Here is a 26,806-nt window from a genome sequence, read left to right as displayed (position 1 = left end):
TTTGTTTACGTGCAGAAACAGGGGTCATACTTAATGACCCAAAGAAAGGAGACAAAAGACCAGTAACAGTATCAGTCATTCGTTGTCGAGCAGGAGAAGCTGTCATAAGGACAGGAGACAAAGTATTTTGAGGGGATAGAAGCGTAGGGTTAGTAGCAAGAGAAGTTGAAGGCACAGGAGAATAAGGCAAAGTAGTTCCAGACAAAACCGATAGCAAAGTCGGCGGCCCCAGAGGAGGCTGCGCCGTAGGAGGAAGAACCAGCTGAGGAGGAGCCGGTGGCGGAACAGCAACAAGAGGTTGTGCAACTGGAGGTTGCGGAGGTGCCGTAGCACTCTGTGCATAAGGGGGTGGCAATCTCAACAAATGTGACATCAAAGGATCCTTCTCAGGGTCCTTCATTGCATTCTCAAGAAGAGATGGCAATGCTGGATAACATTTATCAATAGCCATATTTTGTTGCCTATCTGACACCTCAATTGCTTTATCTTCTTCGTTTTCTTTAAACTGCCTAGCAGCTTGCATTATTGATACATCCTTTTCTCTTTTATCTCTTTTAGCTTGTTTAATTTCTCGTTGTCTGGCTTCTTTACGCCAAAGGCGAAAGGAGTCAAACATTGCCGGCCGGGCTTTCTTCCTAAACAATTTAACTTCCAAATTATCTAGAATCTCTGTGTCATAGTTACCATGATGTGGCCATTTTAAAACACCGTCTTTCCTAGTGTATCGGACCCATACTTCATTAAACATAATAGGGCCCACGCCGTGTTTAGAGTAGAGCTCATAAGTCGGAGTTCCAACTGGAGGTATCGGACATGAATCCTCCAATCGGGAATCCCTGTTACAACCACAACCAAACCAAGTACCAAATTTGCTACGATTAGGCATCTTCGCTCACTAATCGAGCTTCAAACTTCAAGGGATTATCTCTACCGATACACTCGTAAATATACAAGACCCTCGGCTTTGGAAATTGCAATTTTCAAATCAAAACTAAGGACCAAACAAACTAAGAACCAAAGGACCATAGACTAAGGACTGGGAGCGACCCACTTATACTTAACTGAGGTATCAGTCAAGCCACCAGAAGACCCGTCTATCGTCTCGCCGTACAAAGCATCACAAATGGGTCCAAGACAGGGCGACAGTCAGGGCAGCAGTCCTTCGTAGCCGTCAGGAAAGCAGGAAGCCTCGCAGAAAAGACCTTCAGTCCACATTCGACATGCCGGGGTCGATGAAGTGGTGGCCGTCCTCCAGAATTTCCTCACGAAGCTCCTCACGATCTTCAGGCTTGGACCGGTACCGCTGAAGTCGCCCCACGTTGGAAGCGCCAACTGAAGAACCGGGTTATTTAAGACCCGCCGGCGCCAGGGGCACGCCCAAAGTCTTCGGGTATCACCGGTCTTAGAATACAGAGACACGGGACTCTTCTTGGTGGCGTCAAAGATCAAATTTATTGGCTGCAGCCAGTAACAGAAGTCCTAGAAGTCATCACGGTATGAGTTCTCAGGAGACTGCTCAATTTTACAAAGCAAGTCATCCCTTTTTATGCCAAAAATCACATTCCAGACAAATACCTAACATTTACAAACTGTCCAATCACATGTATCCACACCCAAAGTATCGCATGACGGTAAAACCCACTTTTCAGTTACCCGGCCCATGAATCAATCATTGGTCAAACCCAACATTCTTCTTAAGACAGGTCGAACGAACCCATAATAAACAAGCATTGGAAATGCAATAGGTCTCGCATTAGGAAAGTTTGAGCTATTGGTCTTGTAAATGACAATTTTTTTATTTATGTGCTGTTTTTGAAAATAGCTAAATTAATAGCTTTGTCATTTACAATGCCAATAGTTATAACTTTCGCAAATGTGACACCTATAGCATTTGTAATGCAACATGTTTAGTATTTACGTGACTTAGATGTATTGATATTACAAATAACAATGGCTTTTAATTTTTTTAAATAATTAATACTTAAATAAAAGTGATTGTAATTTATAATGGCAATAGCTTAAACTTTTGTAAATAGCTTTTGTGAAGATTATGTTGTGTATTTTATTGTGACGAAAATCCAAGAACAGAAGTGAAATATTAACATCTTTTTGTGACATTTGTAATAAAGCTTGAAACATTGAGAGAACATATTTGAACCAGTGATGCTGTGGTTGCGCTGAGTGATGCTGAGTGATGCTGTGGTTGCGCTGAGTGATGCGGTGGTTGCGCTGAGTGGTGCTGTTGTGGTGCTGTGGTGGTGCTGAGTTGTGCTGTGGTGGTGCTTGGTGGTGCTGTGGTGGTGCTAGGTGGTGCTGTGGTGTGCTGAGTGATGCTGTGGTGGTGCTGAGTGATGCTGTGGTGGTGCTGAGTGGTGCTGTGGTGGTGCTGAGTGATAATGTGTTGGTGATGAGTGATAATGTGATGGTGCTGAGTGGTGCTGTGGTGGTGCTGAATGATGCTGTGGTGGTGCAGAGTGGTGCTGTGGTGGTGCTGAGTGGTGCTGTGGTGGTGCTGAGTGATAATGTGGTGGTGCTGAGTGATAATGTGGTGGTGCTGAGTGATAATGTGGTGGTGCTGAGTGGTGCTGTGGTGGTGCTGTGGTGGTGCTGAGTGGTGCTGCTGAGTGATGTTGTGGTGATGCTGGGTGGTGCTGTGGTGGTGCTGAGTGATGCTGTGGTGGTGCTGAGTAGCAGAAAAACAAGGGAAAAACAAGTCTAACAGAGGGCAGAAGGGCACAAACCAGGCGTAGGTGTCCCAGACACAGCACACATCTACAAAGCAGAGATTTGCCACAGAGCCACACACATTATTGGAGCCACAAACATTACTTCTCTCGTTATGATAAAATTAATCTGGTTTTAATATCGCATTTTCCCCTAGCTTGTATCACAAAGCCTTCCATGAAACACGAGGCTGTCTCGCGAGCAGCTCTCGTAGCTTTGCAGCCAACAGACAAAAAAAATAATACACTACAAACAAACCCGCACAAAAGGGAGTGGCTTCACACAGCGGAGTCCTCGGTGCCGATGAGCAGCTGTAGGCCGGAGAGACGAGACGGGATAAGGAAGGGAGGCCCGGCGGGGGAGCTGGCAAGAGCTGTGCTGATGAAAAAAAAAGCATGCCCACCATGGTAAAAGATGACGAGCGGCGTGTTGATCAAAGGAAATATACCGCACGCCTCCCAAAGCGGCTGGCATGCTGCCCCCGTGCTTTTAACCAAATCGACATGTGTTGACATTTACAAATAAAGTTCCTGAACACAAAACAAATAACACGTAACAACAATGGCCGGATGAGAACTGCAAAAGTGAAGTCAGATTCACATATCAGATTACGTGGTGTTTGCTGGCAAAGCTGCCCCGCTTACAGACATGTAAATGAGCACAATAGCATCTTTGTATATAAACATACTACCAGGACGAGTCACAAAAGTCACTTACGATTGTGAATAAGTTACACATGTAAGTTTACTCTCACATGAGAGGCTCTGATGGTGGTGAAGAAAAGCACGAGGGGAGAAGAAAAGCGTGAGAGGAAGAGAGCCCACGAAAGAGGAGCGCAGCGAGGCACAAAAGTGTGTAAGCATTCCTTTGAAGTGTGAAGCAGGGGGCGGGGGAGTGGATCCCTTTGAAGCACTGCCTCATGAAAGTGAAACATCAGGAGCAGGGATGTAATTAGGGGGGAGGAGAAGTGAGGCCGAGCGCACGCTGGTGAAGCTTCAGATGCCTGTGGGAGGGGGGCAAGTTGCAGAATCACAGGAGGTTTAGCGACATTACAGAGACTCGAACCGGGTTATGAGTTTAAATGAATGTAAACGCGAGAGAAAGTAAGTATCTATCAATGGGCAACATGGTGAAACACATGTAATCGATCAACAAATTTAATACATGTAAACGCGCTAAAATTACAATGTATCTAAACGCGCGAGAAAGGAAATATATGTCAATGCGCAACACGGAAAAAAAACTTTAAAAGCACTACAAAGGGATTTCATGTAAATGCGCGGACATTACTGAGACTCGAACAGAGTTACGAGTTAAAATGTATGCAAAGCGCAACACGGAAAAGCATCTTTGAAAGCCCTACAAAGGGAATTCATGTAAATGCGCGGACATTACCAAGACTCGAAAAGATTTACAAGTTAAAATGTATGCAAAGCGCAACCCGGAAAAATATCTTTGCAAGCACTACAAAGGAAATTCATGTAAATGTGCGGACATTACTGAGACTCGAACAGAGTTACGAGTTAAAATGTATGCAAAGCGCAACACGGAAAAGCATCTTTGAAAGCACTACAAAGGGAATTCATGTAAATGCGCGGACATTACGCAGACTCAAAAAGGGTTACAAGTTAAAATGTATGCAAAGCGCAACCCGGAAAAATATCTTTGCAAGCACTACATAGGGAATTCATGTAAATGCGCGGCCTTTGAAGTGCACTTTACACGGCCGGCCGGCAGTGAAACTGAAAGCACGGCCGGCCGGCCGTGAAAGCCTTTGATGACGCAGCAGGGGGAACAGACGGCGAGAGGGTGTGAAAGCAGCAGGGGCAGGTAGGCGGCTGGGGGCATGTGCACGCGCTTTTAAGCGCATGCGCATTAAGCTTAAAAGTCACGGGCACTGCAAGGAATCGCCACGATTCCTTGCAAGTTAGGTAAAGAGTGGTTAAGCCCCCATAGTCTCGCAAGCTCGATGCGCATGCGCATCGACAGGCGAGACCTAAAAAGGGCACATCCCCATCGTAAACAGACCATAAAGAAAGGAGCAGAAACAGGTGCGAGTAGGATAAGGCATATTTGTGTGCAATAAAGGTTTACGATGTCCTGTGCTCTGATCCTTAATCTTGATCAGCTAAAGGGCAGGAACTGGTTTAACAAGGTCAGCTTCAGGCAACAGGGTCAGTTAACTCAGGTCAAACAGGAGTCAGCACGAACTGGAGGTACATGTACTTAAAGGACTTGTTCAGCCACAGTCATCGGCCTATGTGAGGGCAACCACAAAATGGCTGCCATACACAAAATGGAACCCAAGGGTTCAGAACGAAATCCCTAAATACGTAGTGAATCCATCGGTCTAACGTGATGAAAACACTCATACTTGTCGTACTAACTAGTTACGGTTCGCTAATATCAAATTCGTAATGAAACCATGACCTTTATGAAACGGGTTCAGAATTCACGGAACCTCAGAGACTCATCCACCCGGGAGAGTTGTGTGTGCGAGTAAGTAACGGCTCCTCAGCGGTCCTGCAGCTGACCCACATAGCACATAAGCGGCCCCCAGCGCAGCCCTCCTACAGTCCCGCAGCAACCCCGACAACGGGCTTTCCCAGGCGGGAGAGCGAGAAGAGACATTGCCCCACCGACAGGTTACCGGTCACAGCCAAGCCGTTCAACAGGGACAGTCGGTCCAGCAACACCTCTGTCAATTCTCACTTGTGGCTCCATCCATGTTCACGACGCAACCCACTCAAAGGAACTGTTTAGAACTCACCACAGACCATCACCGACGTCAGCCAAGTGGAAGTCATGCAAGACATGTCATCGTTAGCGAACTGACAGTATGCAGCGGACGTCTCCGAGCCAGCGGTTGTGTCCTGAACCCCTCAGGTTAAACTACGGGTGCCCGCCGAGAAAGTTTTGCTGCAAGCAAAGCCACCAGCTCAGGTCTGATGTCGTCCGGCCACCTGACTCGAGAGACTGATGGACCCTGTGGTATCCATGCCTGCCAAGCATCACGCATCGGGTGTGACTCTAACGCATTTCAGTGTGGTGTTCCGCAACACCGCACTGAAATGCATTGTCACGCATTTAATGCCAATCGCACTCTGCCATACCAGCGCTCAACTGGCTATGCCAAGCTGCTAGCTCCGGGGCCTGTGACCTGTGCGCCGACTCTGCTGATCCTCGCAGACCTGCCAGCAGGCTCAGTAAATGGTTAATGATCTTGTGCACTGCTGCCTGCTTAGTGCTACAATGTATATTTTAGTCCTGCTGGACCTGGCTGCTTTGAAATTCCTGCCCGCTGGCGGTGCCACGCTGACTCATACCGAGACCCGGTGCAGGGCGGGTCCTGCCCTCTGCAGAGTGTGGTTGCATACTGGTTCCGCAGTTTAAGTTTGAGAGGTTGGCTAGGCTGTGTGATAGCGCTGCTCACACCGCCCCGGTAAATTTAAATCAATGAGTGACCCGCTTGGAGCTGCCACTGCTGTGAGCCTGAGTGAGGCTGATGGGGATCGCTGGGGGTGAGCGCACATTTGCCATGATAGAAGGGTGCATTGCAGCCACCTTAGTAAGTGTGTGTGTTTAATTATATATACAAATATTTTCCCTTGGGCAACTGCCTGCAGTCAGTGGGTGCCCCGGTAGTGCAGGCTAAGGGGCATGGGTGGCTAGACTGCTACGCAGCTACAATGTTACAGATAACCCAACAGCGCCTAATGAGACAGTGTCAGTTTGAGAGATGCACTTTAAGCGGGTTTGCTCTGTCGCCTGCTGCGCGAGCGCTCAGCGGGCAGAAGTTGCGTTCTGTTCATTTTGGCTGTAATGGACTATTTATTAAGACCCTGGTGTAGGCGGCTGACTTGATCTTGCAGTGAGTGCTCTTCTAACAATGGCAGTCAGGCAGAGGCAGCTGCTGTGCTCGCACCGCAGTAAAGTGGTTCCGCGACCGGACCCAACCCGAGCGGTTCAGCTGAGCCACTGCAGACTGCGGCCGGGTGTTACCGAGGAAGTCCACAAGTCGCTGTGGCCACGACTGGAGTTGCTGTTGGCTCGCCTGAGTGAGGTAATCTCCTAGGCCTCTTTTGAATCCTGCATGTATAAATATGGCTTAGAGAGTGAAAGAGGGCGTTAGAGCAGACACCATCAGCGGGGATCACTTTGCTCATTAGTATGTTATTGTACACGTGTGCATGTATAATCCCCAGTTGGGCAGACCACCCCTGCCAGGTGACCTTCATGTTTATGTATTTTGTCTTACACGTCTGCCATGGTCACCGGCGCATCGGTATATTCCAATGAACCACACGTGACCTATGTGTAAAGGTGTTCTAGTTTCATTTTACAGTGCTGTGGTATTTCCGCTCCTTAACATGATGAGGCGGTGTTATTAACCATGCTATAAAAATGTGCTTCAGCAGCACGCACAGTGACAGTCTTGCTAAACTTCTGAGCTGCCGCTGGCGTGCCCCATTACAGCGGGGAACTGCTCACTGACAGTTTTAAGCTATGTTAGTAGTTGGATCCACTAACTCTTTTGGGGTCGGAACATGAATGTGAGACTGTCTGTGGTGCCTGTCAGTGTAACTTCTTAGCATGACCAACGTCACAAAGTAGAGATTGTAGGAACATGCTGGGGCGGGTTTGATGGTGACTGTTGCCCACAGGGCTCAGCAGGTAGTGGGCGGACTGCTCGGTCAACCAATTTGTTTGATGAGCTTATTTTCTTTTGGAATAATACTGCAGGTATGATGTGACTCTTCTTGGAGTTTCTCATTGCAGAAATGGGTGTAATTGCTTTTATTTATAAGTTTCCCTCTGCTTTATTGCTTGATGCTGCTCGCCAAAAAGTGTCACTCATAGTCGTTGAAATGTCACTCATATTTACACTGTAATTCTGAAAATGTCACACATAGCAATCTGAAACCTTGGCAGCTATGGGTATCTAGTTAACTGTTTGTTTAATCCCCACAGGTTGGGCTAACACTTTGTTCCTCAATAAAGTTGGGGAGGAATGTAATGTCCTGCGAGACACGTTCTAGTGTCCCTCAGGAAGCTGGCATCCCAGCCACTCCCTCGAGGGCTGGACACACTGCACCCCCACACCCATCCATCACAGGTGCCACGGGTGACGTGGCCCTGTCAATAAAAGGGCCAGAGTGCACGTGCTTGTGGCCAGTTACTGCACCTCACTACCCTGTGTCTGTGTCATTCATCGCCGTCATGTGGGCCTGAGGCCCAACACCACACCCACCAGGAGCAGCCACCCTGCTGCTCAGCCCATACCCAACTGACACAGACATCCAACATTCCATCTACACCAACATTCCACTCCACACTCATACTGGCTGAGCAGCAGGTACAACACAACACTGCAAACAGAATTCAAAGAAAATTGGACTGGGACATCACATCATGCATGGACCTGGGGAACTTAGTAGAAGGACTGTCTTAGTAGACGTATCCATACTTTAAAATCTCACATACATATCAAGGCAAACAGGTGTCTTGGTCTAATTGCTTCAAAAGACGAGGGAAGTTACACCACCGCCAATACATTACATCATTGTCACCAGAAAGTCAAACGTTATCGAAGATGCATTATAACGTATGCAACCCGTTCAAAGATGGCGGCGCTATGTACTGTTGTCTTTCTTCTGTGTTTATAGTCCGTCGTCGCGCACGTGTTTCTCTTATGTCTTCCGTGCTGTTGACAGATTCGTGCGTCGCCTCTCGAACCGGAAGCGCCGCAGTCCCGAGTCTGCGCTCTACACTAAAGCTGCAGAAGCGTGAGATGTTCAAAAAGCGAGCGCGGAATTTCCGTGCGCGAAAAGCAGAGTCGAGCAGCGGTGCCAGCAGCTCGGAAGACGAGCCGGCCGCGTCGCCATCTTCAGGAAATGTGGAGAGGCAGGCAGCCAGTGGCAGGTCTTGGGCTCCCCGGGGTAGGGGCCTATCCTGCAGCTCGAGGCCCCGCGCCCACGATGAAAGGCCAGGGAGGCGGTTGCAGCGCACAGATTCCCCTTTCGAGGCCGAATTATGTGGCTCGGGCGGTGAGAGTCCTCGAGGGATCGGTCGAGAGTCTGAGCCTGCAGAGCAGAGAACCGGGCTACTGAGCTTCGGGACGCAGACGGAAGGTACCAGCCTCTCCTTGCAGATAAATCAGTGTAATTGGTTGAATAGAGTCACGTGGCTTTGCCTCTAACCTTTAACACATATGTTCTGACCAATAGGGAGACCGCTGTCAAGTCTCGACTCAAGAGTTGTCTATATTTCCAGGTCTATATATGAATGAGGGTGTTTTCGCTTCTTGTACTTGTAGTTCTGATGTCTAGAACTGCAAGCCCCAAAATCCCAAGATGAGTCGCAAACTGGATGAGCTTCTGGTGCTTTGGCGAGGCAATGATGAGATCTGTGCACATGTCCTAAACATTTCCACCTGGTCAATGAGAATCCCATCACAGTGGTGGAAATGCAACACAAGTGCCCTTTGGGAACTTTCTGTTTCTCAAAGTGTGCTACAGAATCCGTAGTAATTATTTACCTTTTTATAAAAGTAACTGATGCATCCCTGCCAAGTATCACGCATCAGGCTTTAGACTAATTCATTTCAGCGTGGTGGTCTGCATCACTGCACTGAAATGCGTAATCGCGCATAATTGCGCCTCTTCAGCTGTCAAGGAGCGCTAGTAATCCCCATAACAAAGCACTTAAAGTGAAGTGGCAGCGCGCTGCTCCAGTAGGGGGTGCTGGCTCAGAGTGCGCAGCTCTAGCAGCTGCTATTCTGGTTTCAACAGTAACATTATTATTATTAAGGATCATTCAGTGCCCGTCACAGCGCAGTGCTGCACCAAATTTCAATGTATTCACCGCTGAGTCTGTGTGCCCAATCACTACTAAGGTGACAATCAGCCTCTGGGGTGGGGAGTTTGTGACACACAATAGGCTGAGGCGTATGTGATGTCAAGTCCTACCGCGGCGCTGCCCATGCCGATGCGATGAGTAGTCAACGAATGAATAATGTGTTGGCAATGGCAGTCATGCTCGACGTAGCGCGTTATGGTCACATTGCAGGCCGGTTGGCTGCCCCAGATTCATACAGGTATTGTATTGTTGACACTTGTGTCAGCAAGTCTGATTTAAGTTTGCTGCCCTAATCTCCTCCATATACGTATGCAGGGAGTTCAGGTCTGTGCACTCTCAACACTTGCTGACATTTATTTGTTCTACCTCTCCGTAGGAGCTAGCACGCATGCTGTCTCGTTCTGCAGCACAGACTCGATTGTGCGTCAGCTTGGCCTCAAAGCACCATCTGTGTTGTTACTCTCTGCCCCTTAGAGAGTGACTTGTGTGAATCTTTCCGTTAATGCAAATTGTCCTTAATGCAGAGGGACGTGTCAATCTTTTCTTTGTGTATGGTCTTTATAATTAAACTGGTATGTGTATGCCATCCAAGAAATGACGATTTAGCTTTTGTGGTATATGCTCGTAATTCAGAGACTGTCAGTGCAAAGAACCGCATGTATTCTACTTGTGCTTTAGTCAGCATTTGGCATGTGCTTGTAGTGACCTGGCAGATGGGCGACTGGACAGGAGGGGACACTAGGACCCTGTGGGTCATGAGGGAGGTGACCAGGTCACCGGACACCACATCCTGTTAGGGGACAGGAAGGGGACGGACACACAAGGAGGACTGAGCAAGGGGACGGACGTGCCGAGGCTCGCTGCTGCAAACACAATAAAGAATATTGCATACACTCACCTGAGTCCCGTGTGTGGTGTATCGGCAGTCCTGCTACAAGGACATGACAACTGGCGACGAAGGGAAACGAGCCGACGCGCAGATCGACGTGTGGTTCGAGGCGTGGATCGACGTTCGCATGCTGACCTCGCCATCAGGAGTAACCAGGTGCCCACCCTGGATCAGCTGGTAAGAGAAGAAACGAGGAGAGGAGCGATATCGGAGCCCACCCGACCGCCTCTGAAGCAAGCAAAGAAAATCCGCGGTAAGCGCGAAGCTTCGAAATCAGACGCGCGAGCTCTCGCGAGAGGCTGAGAGTCTCGGCGGCCATTTTAGATCCAGGCGTCTGGACCAATAGGAGGTGAGAGCGTGGTGGGCGGCCATTTTAGAGTCAGGCGAGAGCGAGATTTTGAGCGCGAAATCTCGCGAGAAGAGCGGCGGCCATTTTAAAGAGGACATTAAAAGAAAAGGACATTGGAAACAACAGAGCAGCCATAACAGAGTCAGGCAAAAAAAAAAAAAGAAGGAAAGGTGTTAAAAGACTGGAATAAGGGCAAGAGAAGCTAAAGAAAGGTTCAGAGAAAGGAGAGAAAAGCAACAAAAAAAAAGTGTCGACTTAAGCAGCAATGGAGCAACAAAGCACAGGCAAATGTAATAAAAGAAAAATAAAGAAAAAGGAGAAACAACAAAGAGAAAAGGTCAAAAGAAACAGGAAACACAGGAAAGAACAGAAGAGTGCCAGGAAGAGCACCTAGAACAGAAGAGTGCCAGGAAGAGCACAAGAAACAACAAAAGAGTGCCTGGAAAGCACAGAGAATAGAAGAGTGCCTGAAGAGCACGGAGAATAGAAGAGTGCCAGGAGGAGCACCGGGAACAACAAAAGAGTGCCAGGAAGAGCACAGAGAATAGAAGAGTGCCGGAAGAGCACGGAGAATAGAAGAGTGCCAGGAGGAGCACCGGAAACAACAAAAGAGTGCCAGGAAGAGCACTGAAAAGAAGAAGAGATAGCACAGGAAACAGACAAATAGTGCCAGGAAGAGCACAGAAAACAGAAGAGTGCCAGAAAGAGCACGGGAAACAACGAAAAAGTGCCAGGAAGAGCACAGAGAATAGAAGAGATGGCAGAGACGAAACTAGAAAGACAAAGTGCACAATACAGAAGACGGCCACCCCTCAAGTTGTTTGAGCCACAAGCAGGGTTTAGAGAACAAACGTCACTAGAGAAGATCCCGTCGCTAGCAAGAGCGGAGGCAAGAGCGACAGCACACGCTAAGGAAATGGAGCAAGGAAAAGACAAACGAGTGGAGCAAGATAGCGCGGGCAGCTGGAAAAAAGACAGGAATGAACAGGCCATGAGGAAACACCATGAAGGAACATGCTACAGGAGTGGACTTGAAGTTCCACATCGAGGCCCATGCCTAACATTTGGCCAGATGTGCAAGAAATGGAATGGGAGAAATGGCTATGACAGCGCACGCCAAGGAGTGCAGTTCAGGAACGACAGAGGAAGACTATGGAGACCGCAAGTGTCAACAAGTAGACATGGTGAAAGAGGAAAAAGGAGCTCATCACTAGAATCAGGCGAAGAAGTAGAAGAAGAGGAAGAAGAAGAAGAAAGGACTGAACGACTCTATCTTATGACGGATGTTACCACAGAGTCAACGGATGAAGATTAAAAAGGAAAAAGAAGGTACCTGGGGGGCAAAAGCAAAATGAAAAAGGCAGAGTACGTGACTATAGGAGTAGGATCACACAAAACAAAGATTGTCTTGGACAGCGGTGCAACATGTAACATCATGTGTGGATCGGAATACGGAAAGATGAAGAGAAAGCAGACGTCGAGACTGTCCCGAGTTGAGGTTTTCACTTGGGGGTCACGGAAACAAGTGACAAACATGGGGAAATTTACAGAAGAGCCGACACACAAAGACCAAAGGATCAAAGAGGACATTCATGTGCTGAAGGGCGACATCCCGGCGCCATGTTCGCTGAGCATCATCACAGCTCAGACAATGGGTCTCATGGCCATGACATACAACATGCCAGAGAAAAGAAGCATCCTAAAAGAATACCCCAAGCAGCGCACTGAACTGACTGTAAATGCCAGCCCAGTGGGACTGGGAGCAATATTGGCACAACACAAAGCAGGAAAAGATTCCCCAAGACACATGGTGGCATATGGGAGCAAAAGTCTATCAAACGTAGAAGAAGGATACTCCCAGCCGGAAAAAGAGAGCTTGGCGGCAGTGTGGGCGTGTGAACGCTACCACATGGTCATCCACAGAAAGCTATTGAAAATCATAACAGATCACCAAGCACTGGTAACAACATGCAGACACCGAAAAGGAATGAGACCGCCCAGGATAGAGAAGTGGGGGACAATGCTGATGGATCATAACTTCTAAAGGATACACAAGCCCGGGAAGGAACACAATACAGCAGACGATATATCAAAGCAAACCCTACCACAAGTGTCCCAAGCGACAACGATGGCGGAGGAACATCTAAAGTTTGCACTGAAGCGTAACACACCGGCAACGATAACAATGAAAGAACTAGAACAGGAGACAAAACAAGACATCACCATGCAGACCATAATGAAGGTGACCACACAGCAAAGGTGGAGGCACCCCAACAACAACAGCAGCTGGAAAAAAAAGGTTGTGAAGGAAGAGCTGTTGGCGTTCAAAAAGATTAGCGAAGAACTATCAGAAAGCGAGAACGGAATAGTGATGAAAGGCACCAGGATAATAATATCACGGACCCAAATAACGGGGCCCACATAAAAGCAGGAGCCACTGCAAATGTCCGCATTTCCAAAAGCAGCATGGACAGAGCTGGCAGCTGATTTCTACGGGCATTTAAAAGCAGGAAATTACCTACTGGTAGTAATAGATGAATTATCCAGATTCCTCATAGGGAGACAAGTGGAATCAACATCAGCCAACGCAACTTTGCCAGCCCTGGATGACATAGTGGCAGCATGGGTGTCACCGCAGACACAACAAACAGACAATGGACCACCATTGTTTAGTGACAAATGCAAAAGGTTCATGGAGTACCTTGGGATCAACGATCGAATAGCGTCTCTGTTGCCGCAAGCAAACAGAATGGCCGAACGAGCTAGGGGAACGATCAAAAAAGGCAATACTGAGCAACAAGCCAACACGGATCTCAATTGGACAAGCACTATGTCAGGTGCTGAGAGACTGTCGAAACACCCCTCACAGCCCCACAAGAAGATGCTCTGCGGAGCTGGTGTTAGGGCGATCAAGTAGAACGAGGTTGCCCGAAGTGAAAGAAGTGGAAAGGGTGGAACAAAAAGACATAGCTGAAAGAGACAAAGAAGCGGAAACAAGAATGAAGGCGTATGGTGATCGGAAGAGACATGCAACAGATGCAAAAGCGAAAGAAGGAGACACTGCTCTAATTCGACAAAGACAACCACGGAAGTCAGAGAGCACTTTCGCAAAAGACCCACTGACGGTAATGGAAGTGAAAGGGCAAATGAAAACGGCGTCAGCAGGACAATACCACATCACCAGGAATGAGTCGTACTCTAGAGAATCAAAGATAAAAGAAGAGGAGAGGCCGAAACATGGGCTGAAGAAAGACGCCCAAAGGAAAGCAGCACAAGAGGATTTAATAGAACAAAGACAAAAAAGAGAAGGCAAGAAGCCCAAGAGACTGATTGAGGAGATACAAAGAAACGGAGACCTGTGGACACACTTTTTCCGGATATCAATGTCTATATCTCCCTCTCTCCCTCTCTCCCTCTCTCCCTCTCCAGTATCATCAGCAAATACTGTCAACATAAAAGGGGGTGACAATGTCCAGTGAAATGTCCAAAGATTTGTTTGTATGTACCAAAGACTTGTTTGCGACAAGGGGGGAGGTGTAGTGACCTGGCAGATGGGCGACTGGACAGGAGGGGACACTAGGACCCTGTGGGTCATGAGGGAGGTGACCAGGTCACCGGACACCACATCCTGTTAGGGGACAGGAAGGGGACGGACACACAAGGAGGACTGAGCAAGGGGACGGACGTGCCGAGGCTCGCTGCTGCAAACACAATAAAGAATATTGCATACACTCACCTGAGTCCCGTGTGTGGTGTATCGGCAGTCCGGCTACAAGGACATGACAGTGCTCTGCCTTATTCCTAATTCAAACGTGAGCACTTTTTCAGGAGGTATTTTCCAGTTCAGTAGATTTTGTTTATTGTATGCAGTGTTAATAACTCATCGTTTGTCCACATTTATTGCAATGGTTTTCAAGTGCAGGTCATTATGACTGATCTAACAGAAATGCGAGGTGAATGTGCCAAGTTACCTGTCATTGCAGGATTGAAGGTTATCGGTAAAAGGCTTTCCAGATTTTCTGTGGGTGCCTGTGAACTTGCTGACTGGACTGGAGGGGTTCAATCATTGAGCAGCTGCTAGAGGCCGACTTGAGGCCTTAGTGCAGTGCTAGAAGAATGTGCAGCAAGCAGGAGCGCAGCCCGAAAGTCAATGGGACACCCGATGGAACAAGATAAATCCATAACATTCGTGGCAGTGTTTAACAGTATTACACTTTTGATTGTAAAGTTGATGCACCGTTTGCACTCTAAATGGCAAACATTCTGTATGCGTCATTGGTGTTCAGAGAAGAAATTTAGATGAAGCCTCAGTGTATTATATTGTAATGCTGAAAGGGCAGCAAACTTCGTTGTGGGGCCCTGCTTCCACCTGCTGCGTTAATGGAGGGGAGGGCAACATTCTATAACAAGTTGGTTTGTATCGAAAATAAATTCTAGCCACCATAGTGGGACTGTAAGACCGCAACCTGCAGCCACAACTTATAGCATTTTGCCAGTGAGCTACTGGCCCATCTGCACAAGAACACTGGGCAAATATGCTCTCTGCCTCAGTCTGGCACTGTAGGGAGAACTTACTTGTGGTGGCACAGGTGAGTCCACAAGAGGGTACTCACTGAAAATGACTGCAATGAGAGCAATTTCTGTGGGTTTGGGGGAGGGTCAAGATTATTTTTAAACTTCATTGCTCAAAGGGGTCTGATTTCTATTATTTATGTCTTTCCCTGCACTTCATTGCTTGTATTTACCTGCATGAAAGTGTCACTCTAAGTGTCACATATTTTGCAGAGTACTGTAGCAAGGTCAGCGTTTAGTCTTGTAATAGTTTTCACAAAAGAGCATAAATCACTCATATTCGCAAACATTTATTTTGTGAGGATTAGATTTGAGTTACTTCTTTTTACTAGGTTAGTGTCCTTCAATTTCTGGTGCTTTGCAGCAGTTGTAAGATCGTATTAGTTTCTGGTAGCTCAAATGGGTGCAATGTCTTATATTTATGTTTCCCTCCTCTTCATTGTTTGATTTTGCTCACAAGAAAGTGCCACTCATAGTTGCTGAATGTCACTCATAATTGCACTGAAATTTTGAAAATGTCACACTTAAGCAATCTGAAACCTTGGCAGCTATGCTAATGTCGTGTCACAATGTGCTTATTGAGTGTCAGTTGGGCTAAGAGCTGTAGGCAGCCTAGATGGGTTTCAAAGAACTTATCAGTTATTGGTTTATAGTGCCCACTTGTTTCACTGTTTAAACCCAGACAGCTGGTGATTGGGTCACCAAAGTTCACACCTATACCAGGCCTGATGGGTGAAATTACGGCCAGATGACTTCCACGGCCTGCAGAACTTGCCGACCCATGGCTTGATTTCGTATTGAAAAAAGTTTGGAATTAACTATACATAAATAACTCTTTATTTTGTATAGCACAACAAAATATCACCGGGCACTGAAGCTGCTCTACTTTAATACTGGAAATCTGAGTGCAGGTCCTACATAATAAGTGAGCGAGCAATTGGTCTGCTCTAATGGGTCAGTATTGTAGGTGTGTGTAGGTGCTCATGTGGGGTTTTTGACACATTATTATAAGGTTCCCAGTTATCAGTTTTTACTCATTTTTTGAGATTCAAACAGAAAACAATGTGTTTTCTGACTGAATTTATTTTTGAAAGTGGAAAAATAGTGAAGATTTGGCCTCTTCTGAGGGGCTCTCCGTGCTAGCTTTCATGAATTCCAGGCCAACAGCTGATCAGATGGACAGCATAGGGAATTAAAAAAAAAAACAAACGTGATGACATTTCCTTAAATAGGCATATGTTAACATTTTGTAGTGATGTCTTTGGCATGCGCCTACCACATAGTTGAGAATGTTATTGTGTGTTGGAAAGTGTTGAAGTCATCAAGAAAACTGTTGTAAGCGGAGGGCTCGGAGATTGTCAGAGTGCCACACTGTCTCCACATGTTGTGCCAGGATTGTGCCAATAAAGCTTTACTTCAAAGGAAACGGCGTACGAGTCATTACAGGATTGGCGACGAGTTGTCACCCATCCTGGCACGAAGAATCCACGCGTGAATAGATTTCATCTATGGTAAAACGCCACGTCAGTCTGGTAAATGGAGTTTCCAGCCTATATTGTATCTTTGTATTTCGTGCAGATCCCTCCGGAAGTTATTGTACTTGGAGACATACCCTCATTTTGGCAGCACGGAACTCCTGTGATATGGCACGAGACTCCTGCCTCAACGCAGCTTGCACATGTGCCTCTTTACGTTACTGAAAGACAAGGTTGAAGGGAGCGCATGTGTGCTCGACAGGTTGTACCCCACCGCCATTTGAAAGCAAGCACAATAGCGTCTGTGTCTGCAAGCTGGAAAAAAAGAACCGATCTCCTAAGGAAAACCACGTATGACGATGTTGTCGGCCATACTTTGGGAAACTCCCATTTGATGGATGAGATTGTTTTATGTTATCATCAGCGACAGGCTTGCTTTGAACCAGCAATCTGCCTGCACGACTTCAATTGCTATCCATTGCATATGTGTATTGGATTATTCTATAAGCACATTATTCAGCACAGCGCCTGACAGGCTTGTGTTAGTGCCTAGTTAGATCTTGTCATCAAACACTCAATTTTTTTTTTTTTTACCACCTAGCAATTCAATCTACGTACACATCAGTCAATTGTACTATTAGTAATATGGCTTCTGGGAATGTATGGAGCCTATCACCTCAGCCATGCCTAGCTGCGAAGAGCGAACCAATATTGAAATGGATGGAATGGAAAGAGCACTTTGAAAATTATGGTTCAACCTTTGAGGAACATGATGATTTAACTTCGGACAAGAAGAGGAAAATATTGCGGCACTGTTTGGGGATTGGTAGTCTGAAGATCTACAACCAAATACAAAAGAAAGCCTGATCTGCTCAACAAACTGATGTGTATAGAATGCATTAGAAGATTTAGATAATTATTTCAACCCTACAGTATGCATGTCTGTAGATAGATATACACACTTTTTCATAGGGAGCAAGGCGAGAACGAGCTTGTTGAAGATTACGTAACAGCCTTAAAGACTCTACCACTAACTTGTGGGTTTGCCAATTTACATGACAAGTTTATTCGTGACCAGATAGTCATGTATGCTGCAAATTCTAATTTACAAAACAAGTTGTGGGCCATGGGTGAATCCACACTCCAAGAGGTAGTTGAAGTGGTGAAAAAGGCAGAATTAACTGGGAGGTGTGCTAGAGCCGGCATTCCAAGTAAGGAGAGAGGTGAAAAATGTGGTCGCAAAGGTACGATCCAAGGATGTGTAAAGGACACAACTAAAGCCTGTGCCAGAAAAGATGAAAATGTTGCAGAGCATTCTAATCAATCCACGTACAGGGATGGGAGTGCTTGTTTTAGATGTGGTCATAAAGGACATTTGGCCATTGATAAAAGATGTCCTGCAAGGAACCAAAGGTGTTCGGGGTGTGGTATGGTAGGGGTTTACCAGAAGGTGTGCTGGAAACAGAAAGGTAGAGGAGTAAACTTCTTCGTTCAAGAATTGAACTTGGAAACAGAAGATTCTGATGATGAGAACTTAAATGTATGTGTTCTGTGTGTGGATGTTGGCGTTTTAGAAGTAGGGGAACACCACTAGAAAAAACCTAAATGTGAGATTAACATGGAGGGGGTAGTTGTTACGGTAACACCTGATTCCGGCTCGCCTTACACCATCATTATTGAATACATTTGGCAAAAAAACACCTACGCCGAGGTACCGACGGACAGAGCGGGGCTTTTTTCCTGAGCGGTTGCCAGGTAGAGGGGTGGTGACTAACCTAGTAGTTACGGGTAATGTTCCCCTTGTAACAGGCACATCAAGAAGATTTGTGTCCCTGTATCCTTTTGTGTTATATCACTCTCACATTTTGCAGCAGCATCATAGGTCCTGATGAAAGCCTAGCCTACATTTAGGCCATACGGCTGAAACGTGTTGACCGATTAGTCTTATTGTTACCACCGTGGTTTTGAATCTAGACCGCTGTTGCACTGCATTTTTAGGTCTCGACCTCTGCCAATGCCTCTGGCATTGCAGATGTCGAGATTATAGAGTTGGAACCAGGAAAGCAGAACCAGTTGGATTGCGCCGAGTGCATGTGCCCGTGCACGCGCTTTCCATTTGGTCTCCGAGCCGCCTGCCTCGCATCATTGCATAAGACCCGCCAAAGCAATGCTAGCAATGCCGAGAGCTTCACTTCAAAGGGATCCGCTCCCCCGCCCCCTGCTTCACACTTCAAAGGAATGCGCACCCCACCCCCGCAATGCCGAGAGCATTTCTCGGCCGCATTTAATTTAATTTCACTGCCTTTTCCACGCATATCTGTGATAAAGGCATACGCGTGGTAAAGGCATAGTCACAAGTTTCCGGCTGGTTACTACCCCACTTCTGGGCTTCAAGTGAGTTTGGGTGGTAGCTTCATGATGTAACAGTGGCACGGTCTGATTAGGCATAACTTCATGATGTTGCAGAGGCACAGTCCGCTCGGCCGCACTTTTGCAATGTCACTGCTGCTGATCCACTTGAGCACAACTTCACGATGTTGTCTCTGTGCTGGCTTTTCATGGAGATAGACTGTATTTCAGAACCTGGTGCGCGCAGATAGCCCTCCTTTGTCTTCCTGGTGGGTGGAACGTCAAGTTCCGGGGCCAGCTGCTTACGGCTCTTCCTGGATAATCACACAATCACATCTCCTGTAGGTTTGGCACAATCCTTCCCTCTCACAGTGGGCACATTGGCCTGCAGGCGCTTTAGGGTAGGGAGACTGCTTCTTCTTTCCAGGTCAATCTCCAGGCGATGTCCCCTCACCTCGCGTATGCCTTTATCTCAGCACCACCACAGCACCACTCAGCAGCATCACTCAGCACCACCACAGCACCACTCGGCACCACCACAGCACCACCACAGCACCACTCAGCACCACCACAGCACCACTCAGCACCACCACAGCATCACTCAGCACCACCACTGCATCACTCAGCACCACCACAGCATCACTCAACACCACTCAGCACCACCACAGCACCACCACAGCACGATTCAGCACCACCACAGCATCACTCAGCACCATCACAGCACCACTCAGCAGCACCACCACATTATCACCCAGCACCACCACATTATCACCCAGCACCACCACATTATCACCCAGCACCACCACATTATCACCCAGCACCACCACATTATCACCCAGCACCAACACAGCATCACTCAGCACCACCACAGCACCACCACAGCATCACTCAGCACCACCACAGCACCACTCCGCACCACCACAGCATCACTCAGCACCACCACATTATCACTCAGCACCACCACAGCACCACCACAGCACCACCACAGCACCACTCAGCACCACCACAGCACCGCCACGTTATCACTCAGCACCACCACGTTATCACTCAGCACCATTCAGCACCACCACACTACCACAGCACCATTCAGCACCACCACAGCACCACCACAGCATCACTCAGCACCACTCCGCACCACCACAGCATCACTCAGCACCACCACATTATCACTCAGCACCACGACAGCACCACCACAGCACCACTCAGCACCACCACAGCACCACCACAGCACCACTCAACACCACCACGTTATCACCCAGCACCACCACAGCATCACTCAGCACCACCACAGCATCACTCAGCACCACCACAGCATCACTCAGCCCCACCACAGCATCACTCAGCCCCACCACAGCATCACCCAGCACCACCACAGCATCACCCAGCACTACCACAGCATCACTCAGCACCACCACAGCACCACTCAGCACCAATATCATTATCACTCAGCACCACCACATTATCACTCAGCACCACTCCGCACCACCACAGCTTCACTCCGCACCACCACAGCTTCACTCCGCACCACCACAGCTTCACTCCGCACCACCACAGCTTCACTCAGCACCACCACAGCTTCACTCAGCACCACTCAGCACCACTCAGCACCACTCAGCACCACTCAGCACCACTCAGCACCACCCCAGCACCACCCCAGCACCACCACAGCACCACCACAGCACCACCACAGCACCACTCAGCACCACTCAGCACCACCACAGCACCACTCAGCACCACCACAGCACCACCACATTATCACCCAGCACCACCACATTATCACTCAGCACCACCACATTATCACTCAGCACCACCACATTATCACTCAGCACCACCACATTATCACTCCGCACCACCACATTATCACTCCGCACCACCACAGCATCAGTCAGCACCACCACAGCACCACTCAGCGCAACCACAGCATCACTCAGCCCAACCACAGCATCACTCAGCCCAACCACAGCATCACTCAGCCCAACCACAGCACCACCACAGCACGATTCAGCACCACCACAGCATCACTCAGCACCATCACAGCACCACTCAGCAGCACCACCACATTATCACCCAGCACCACCACATTATCACCCAGCACCACCACATTATCACCCAGCACCACCACATTATCACCCAGCACCACCACATTATCACCCAGCACCACCACATTATCACCCAGCACCAACACAGCACCACCACAGCACCACCACAGCACCACCACAGCATCACTCAGCACCACCACAGCACCACTCCGCACCACCACAGCATCACTCAGCACCACCACATTATCACTCAGCACCACCACAGCACCACCACAGCACCACTCAGCACCACCACAGCACCGCCACGTTATCACTCAGCACCATTCAGCACCACCACACTACCACAGCACCATTCAGCACCACCACAGCATCACTCAGCACCACCACAGCATCACTCAGCACCACCACAGCATCACTCAGCACCACCACAGCATCACTCAGCATCACTCAGCACCACCACAGCATCACTCAGCACCACCACAGCATCACTCAGCACCACCACAGCATCACCCAGCACCACCACAGCATCACCCAGCACCACCACAGCATCACTCAGCACCACCACAGCACCAATATCATTATCACTCAGCACCACCACATTATCACTCAGCACCACTCCGCACCACCACAGCTTCACTCAGCACCACCACAGCTTCACTCAGCACCACCACAGCTTCACTCAGCACCACCACAGCTTCACTCAGCACCACCACAGCTTCACTCAGCACCACCACAGCTTCACTCAGCACCACTCAGCACCACCCCAGCACCACCCCAGCACCACCCCAGCACCACCCCAGCACCACCCCAGCACCACCCCAGCACCACCCAGCACCACCCCAGCACCACCCAGCACCACCACAGCACCACTCCGCACCACCCAGCACCACCACATTATCACTCAGCACCACCACATTATCACTCAGCACCACCACATTATCACTCAGCACCACCACATTATCACTCAGCACCACCACATTATCACTCAGCACCACCACATTATCACTCAGCACCACCACATTATCACTCCGCACCACCACAGCATCAGTCAGCACCACCACAGCATCAGTCAGCACCACTCAGCACCACCACAGCACCACTCAGCGCAACCACAGCACCACTCAGCCCAACCACAGCATCACTCAGCCCAACCACAGCATCACTCAGCCCAACCACAGCATCACTCAGCCCAACCACAGCATCGCTCAGCCCAACCACAGCATCGCTCAGCCCAACCACAGCATCACTCAGCGTCACCACAGCTTTACTCAGCGCCACCACATCACTCAGCGCCACCACAGCATCACTCAGCGCCACCACATCTGTTCTTTGATTTTCATCACAATAAAATACACTGAACATAATCTTCACAAAAGTTATTTACAAAAGTTTAAGCTATTGCCATTATTAATTACAATCACTTTTATTTAAGTATTAATTATTTAAAAAAATTAAAAGCCATTGTTATTTGTAATATCAATACATCCAAGTCACGTAAATACAAAACATGTTGCATTACAAATGCTATAGGTGTCATATTTGCTAAAGTTATAACTATTGGCATTGTAAATGACAAAGCTATTAATTCAGCTATTTTCAAAACCAACACATAAATAAAAAAATGGTCATATACAAGACCAATAGCTCCAACTTTCATAATGCGAGACCTATTTCATTGCAAATGCTTGTTAATCCTAGCGAAGTACGTCTCACAATAAAGATTTTTTGGACGTCCTTGAGCTAGTTTTATTTCACCTTCCTCACAGTTTTTCATAATATTTTGTTTGCACTGCGCCCTCACTCATACTATTAGCTCTTCATTTGTGGATTTAGTACATCCAATGCAATATTCAAAACATCCCTGAGCTCCGATTAAACAGCCAGTAGTGGTTTTCCACACCTTTTTACTACTATTATAGACCTCGGGATTTTGTACTGTTATTTGTAAAAAAATAAAATAAAATAAAATGTTACCTGTAGTAGGTAATTTGTTGGAACCTGCTGAGACTTGTCCTAAGACCTTTACTGGGGAGGACATACATATGGTGGGAATGAGGATTTTACTAATGGAGTTTAGTGATAAACGTACAATGTGTAAATTATGTCGCTGTTACAGGACCCTCAGTTTTGGGGTGGGGTAGGGTGATCAAAGCGAGTTAAAGATTATCCTTGACCCCAATAGCTCAGATCCAGTGTTGGTATTGCAGGAATTTGACACGTTGGAGCAAGATATTTTGAAGTAATATCCTGAGGTAGTTTCTGGTTCGATAGGGAAATTGGAAGGGTTCCAGCGCAAAATTATTTTGAATAAAAAAAGCTGTACCCCAAGTCCATAAAGTGAGGAGTATACACCTAACTTTGAAAGAAGAGGTCAAGTAAGAACTAAAGAAACTTTGTTAGGCGGGAGTGATATAAAGAGTGGAAACGTCTGAGTGGGTATCTCCATTGGTGGTAGTTCAGAGGGCGAATGGAAAAATCTGTTTGTGTGGATATGAGAGATGTTAACATTGTTGTGGACCAGTTTTCTCTTCCGAAAATAAGGGAAATACTTTCAGTCACAAATGGAATGGAGTGATTCACAACCATTGATCTTACCGCTGCATACCACCAGGTGCCATTGCACAAAGACTGTCTCAATTTAACAACTTTTGTTACACCTTTTGGCTGTTTCAGGTATGTGAGCGTTCCTTTTGGTTTGGCTACAACAGCAGTCATTTTTCAACGTTTAATGTACACATTGTTAAAGAATGTTAAGAATGTTTCCTTCTTCCAAGATGATATACTCATAATGGGGAGAAGCAAGAGTGATCTTGATAAGGCAGTCAGGGAAGTGATGAGAATTTTGAGTACCAGAGGTTTGACTGTGGATTAAAAAAAATGTAAGTTCGCTAGGCAGCGTGTAACCTACCTTGAACATGAGGTGTCAGTGATTGGTATGATAACCAAGAAAGAGTTGCTTGAAGCTATTGAAAAGTCATCTGTACCAGGTAACCAGGATGAAGTCGGAGCATTTTTGGGTTTAGTTGTATTTTCCTCCAAATTTTTACCTAACTTTTCAAGTAAAACACATAACATCAGACAACTTAAGAAGAACAAGTTTGTGTGGACCCATGAGTGTCAACAGGAGTTTACTTTAATTAAACAAGAGATGTGTTCAGTCATGCCCTTACAAGGTTTTGACCCCTCATTGAAATCTGTGGTTACTACAGAAGCTCGTTCTAAAGGCAGAGGCGCTGTCCTCACACAGATACATGACAATGGGGAAGAGTGTGTAGTAGCATTCAGATCACGATCATCAACACCCACTGAGGAGAAATGGTTAGCGATTGAACGGGAATCCCTATATTGTGTGTGGGGTTTAGAGCACTATAGACATGGCTTGAAAAATCAAATTTTTTTACTAGACCTGCAGGTCTAGTGACTTAAATAATCTACTCAACCTAATTATAATGCTCTTGATCCATACATTGGTTTCAAATTATGTGATCCTGGGCAAGTAGTTTAATTCACTGAGATGCCATTTTCTTCTTTATCCTATACTAGCAGCCCGCCCCAGCGTTGCCTGGGGGCAATGAGGCTTCAGGGTCAACCGCCCGGCCAGGCCCCCGCCCGCACTGACATTGTCTGTGCATGCACGGACACGGACCAGGCCCCCCTCCCGCCGCGACTCACTCCCGCTCCGACATTTTCCTTTCCTAGCTGCCTCATATTTGAAAAAGATGATGACTGCTGCGTCTTCCAGCTGATAGCACTGCGAGGCCATCGACATGTCGTCTGTCTGCCTCACTTCACCCCCCCCTGGGACGCCTCCCCCTGCATCACACAGTCTCGCACTCGAAAACTTTCCCTTTCCTTACCTGTGCCGGCGCTCCTCACTGCACAGCCGCTCGTCACTGCACCGCCGCTCCTCCTTCGTCGTCATCCCGCACGTCACGTCGCGGTCATCACGCACGTCGCGTCGCGGCCAGCGCTAGGTCCCGGCCGGCGCTACTTTCAGGGGACTGCTTTGTTTTCAAACTTAATTTTTTTAATTTACTTTAAAAAAATATATATATAGCCTATGTCCATCTACACACCCTGACATTTTCATAGATGTATCGGGTGTGTAGATTGGCGCTGTGGTTCCCGAGTTTACCTGGCCAAAAGGTGCAAGTTCTCTCTTTATAATAGTAGTATAGATGAGAGCACCTTCAAATATGCAAGCTCAGCACGTCTGCTGTACAGAAAACGCTTTTGTTTGATTTTAATAGAGTAAACATTAGCTCTATATAGAATGCAACATACACATGCCACATATAAGATACACTTGACAGCAGACTTGCCTCTTAATTCATTAAATTGAACTGAACTGAACTCAGACAAGACGGAAGTCCTCATCCTGGGCTCCTCACCCTCCGCCTGGGACGACTCCTGGTGGCCCCCCGCCCTAGGCAGCGCACCCAAACCAACAGACCACGCACGCAACCTGGGCTTCATCCTGGACTCCCACCTCTCCATGACCAGACAAGTCAACGCCGTCTCCTCGTCGTGCTTCAACATCCTACGCATGCTACGCAAGATCTTCCGGTGGATCCCCACCGAGACCAGGAAGACGGTCACCCAGGCCCTCGTCACCAGCCGACTGGACTACGGCAACGCCCTCTATGCCGGAACCACCGCCATACTCCAGAAGAGACTCCAGCGGATCCAGAACGCCTCGGCACGACTCATCCTGGACATCCCCCGTCGCAACCACATCTCCGGACACCTGAGAGACCTGCACTGGCTCCCGGTCAACAAGAGAATCACCTTCCGTCTCCTCACCCACGCACACAAAGCCCTGCACAGCCAAGGCCCAGGATACCTCAACAGCCGCCTCAACTTCTACGCTCCCAAACGCCAGCTTCGATCGACCGGCCACGCCCTCGCCGCCGTCCCCCGCATCCGAAGAGCCACCCCAGGGGAAAGGTCCTTCTCCTACCTCGCCGCCAAGACTTGGAACTCCCTCCCGACCCACCTCCGCCTGACCCAGGACCACCTCGCCTTCAGGAAGCAGCTCAAGACCTGGCTGTTAGAGTAGTAGCAGACCCCCCCCCCCTAGCGCCTTGAGACCCTCCGGGTGAGTTGTGCGCTATACAAATGCTTTGATTGATTGATTGATTAAATGCATTGTCATCAGGGCTTGGCCAGGAATGTCTTTCGCATCATGTTTAAAAACTTTCACTTTTAATAAATACATAAGTAAAGCGTGAAGAAGCAGTCCACAGCTATTTGCAATCAGCAGATTTTACATTGAAATGACCACAGAATTTGTCACTGACTTGTGACTTTAAAACCATATAGTGTACATTGTTTGGAAATAAAGTTTCTGCAAATCTTTTTCATTTACTCATCACTAAGTAAAGTGCTCTGATTTTGTTTTCCTCCAATTCAAATCTTTTTTTGCATCACACTTCTGGCTTACAAAAAAAGTTCTTCCATAATTTCTGATTGACTTGTACTATTCATTTACAAGCTGTTCAGAGAAAAAAACTGACATTTTACTGCATTTTGTTTTACAATTTTTGTCAAA

At 47.6% G+C, this 26,806-nt stretch overlaps 1 protein-coding gene across 2 annotated transcripts in view; it reads left to right on the top strand.

Annotated features, from left to right (window-relative positions):
• The first annotated feature begins 8,289 nt into the window (after window positions 1-8,289).
• The window catches only part of GCFC2 (GC-rich sequence DNA-binding factor 2), a 326,773-nt gene continuing 308,256 nt past the window's right edge, over window positions 8,290-26,806 (top strand). Inside the window, exon 1 of one of the 2 annotated variants that reach the window (XR_013596099.1) lies at window positions 8,290-8,855. Coding sequence is in view for 1 of the 2 variants with exons in the window: in XM_078647698.1 (XP_078503824.1) it covers window positions 8,318-8,855 (538 nt within the window). In the remaining variant the exon portion in view is untranslated. The remainder of the gene's footprint in view (window positions 8,856-26,806) is intronic. The other variant, XM_078647698.1, reaches the window with a different exon arrangement.

The sequence above is a fragment of the Lissotriton helveticus genome, chromosome 6 (genome assembly GCF_964261635.1).
Source record: "Lissotriton helveticus chromosome 6, aLisHel1.1, whole genome shotgun sequence".
Lineage (NCBI taxonomy): Eukaryota > Metazoa > Chordata > Amphibia > Caudata > Salamandridae > Lissotriton > Lissotriton helveticus.
Note: the sequence above shows the minus strand (reverse complement) of the source record. Positions and strands in the feature narration are given on the sequence as shown.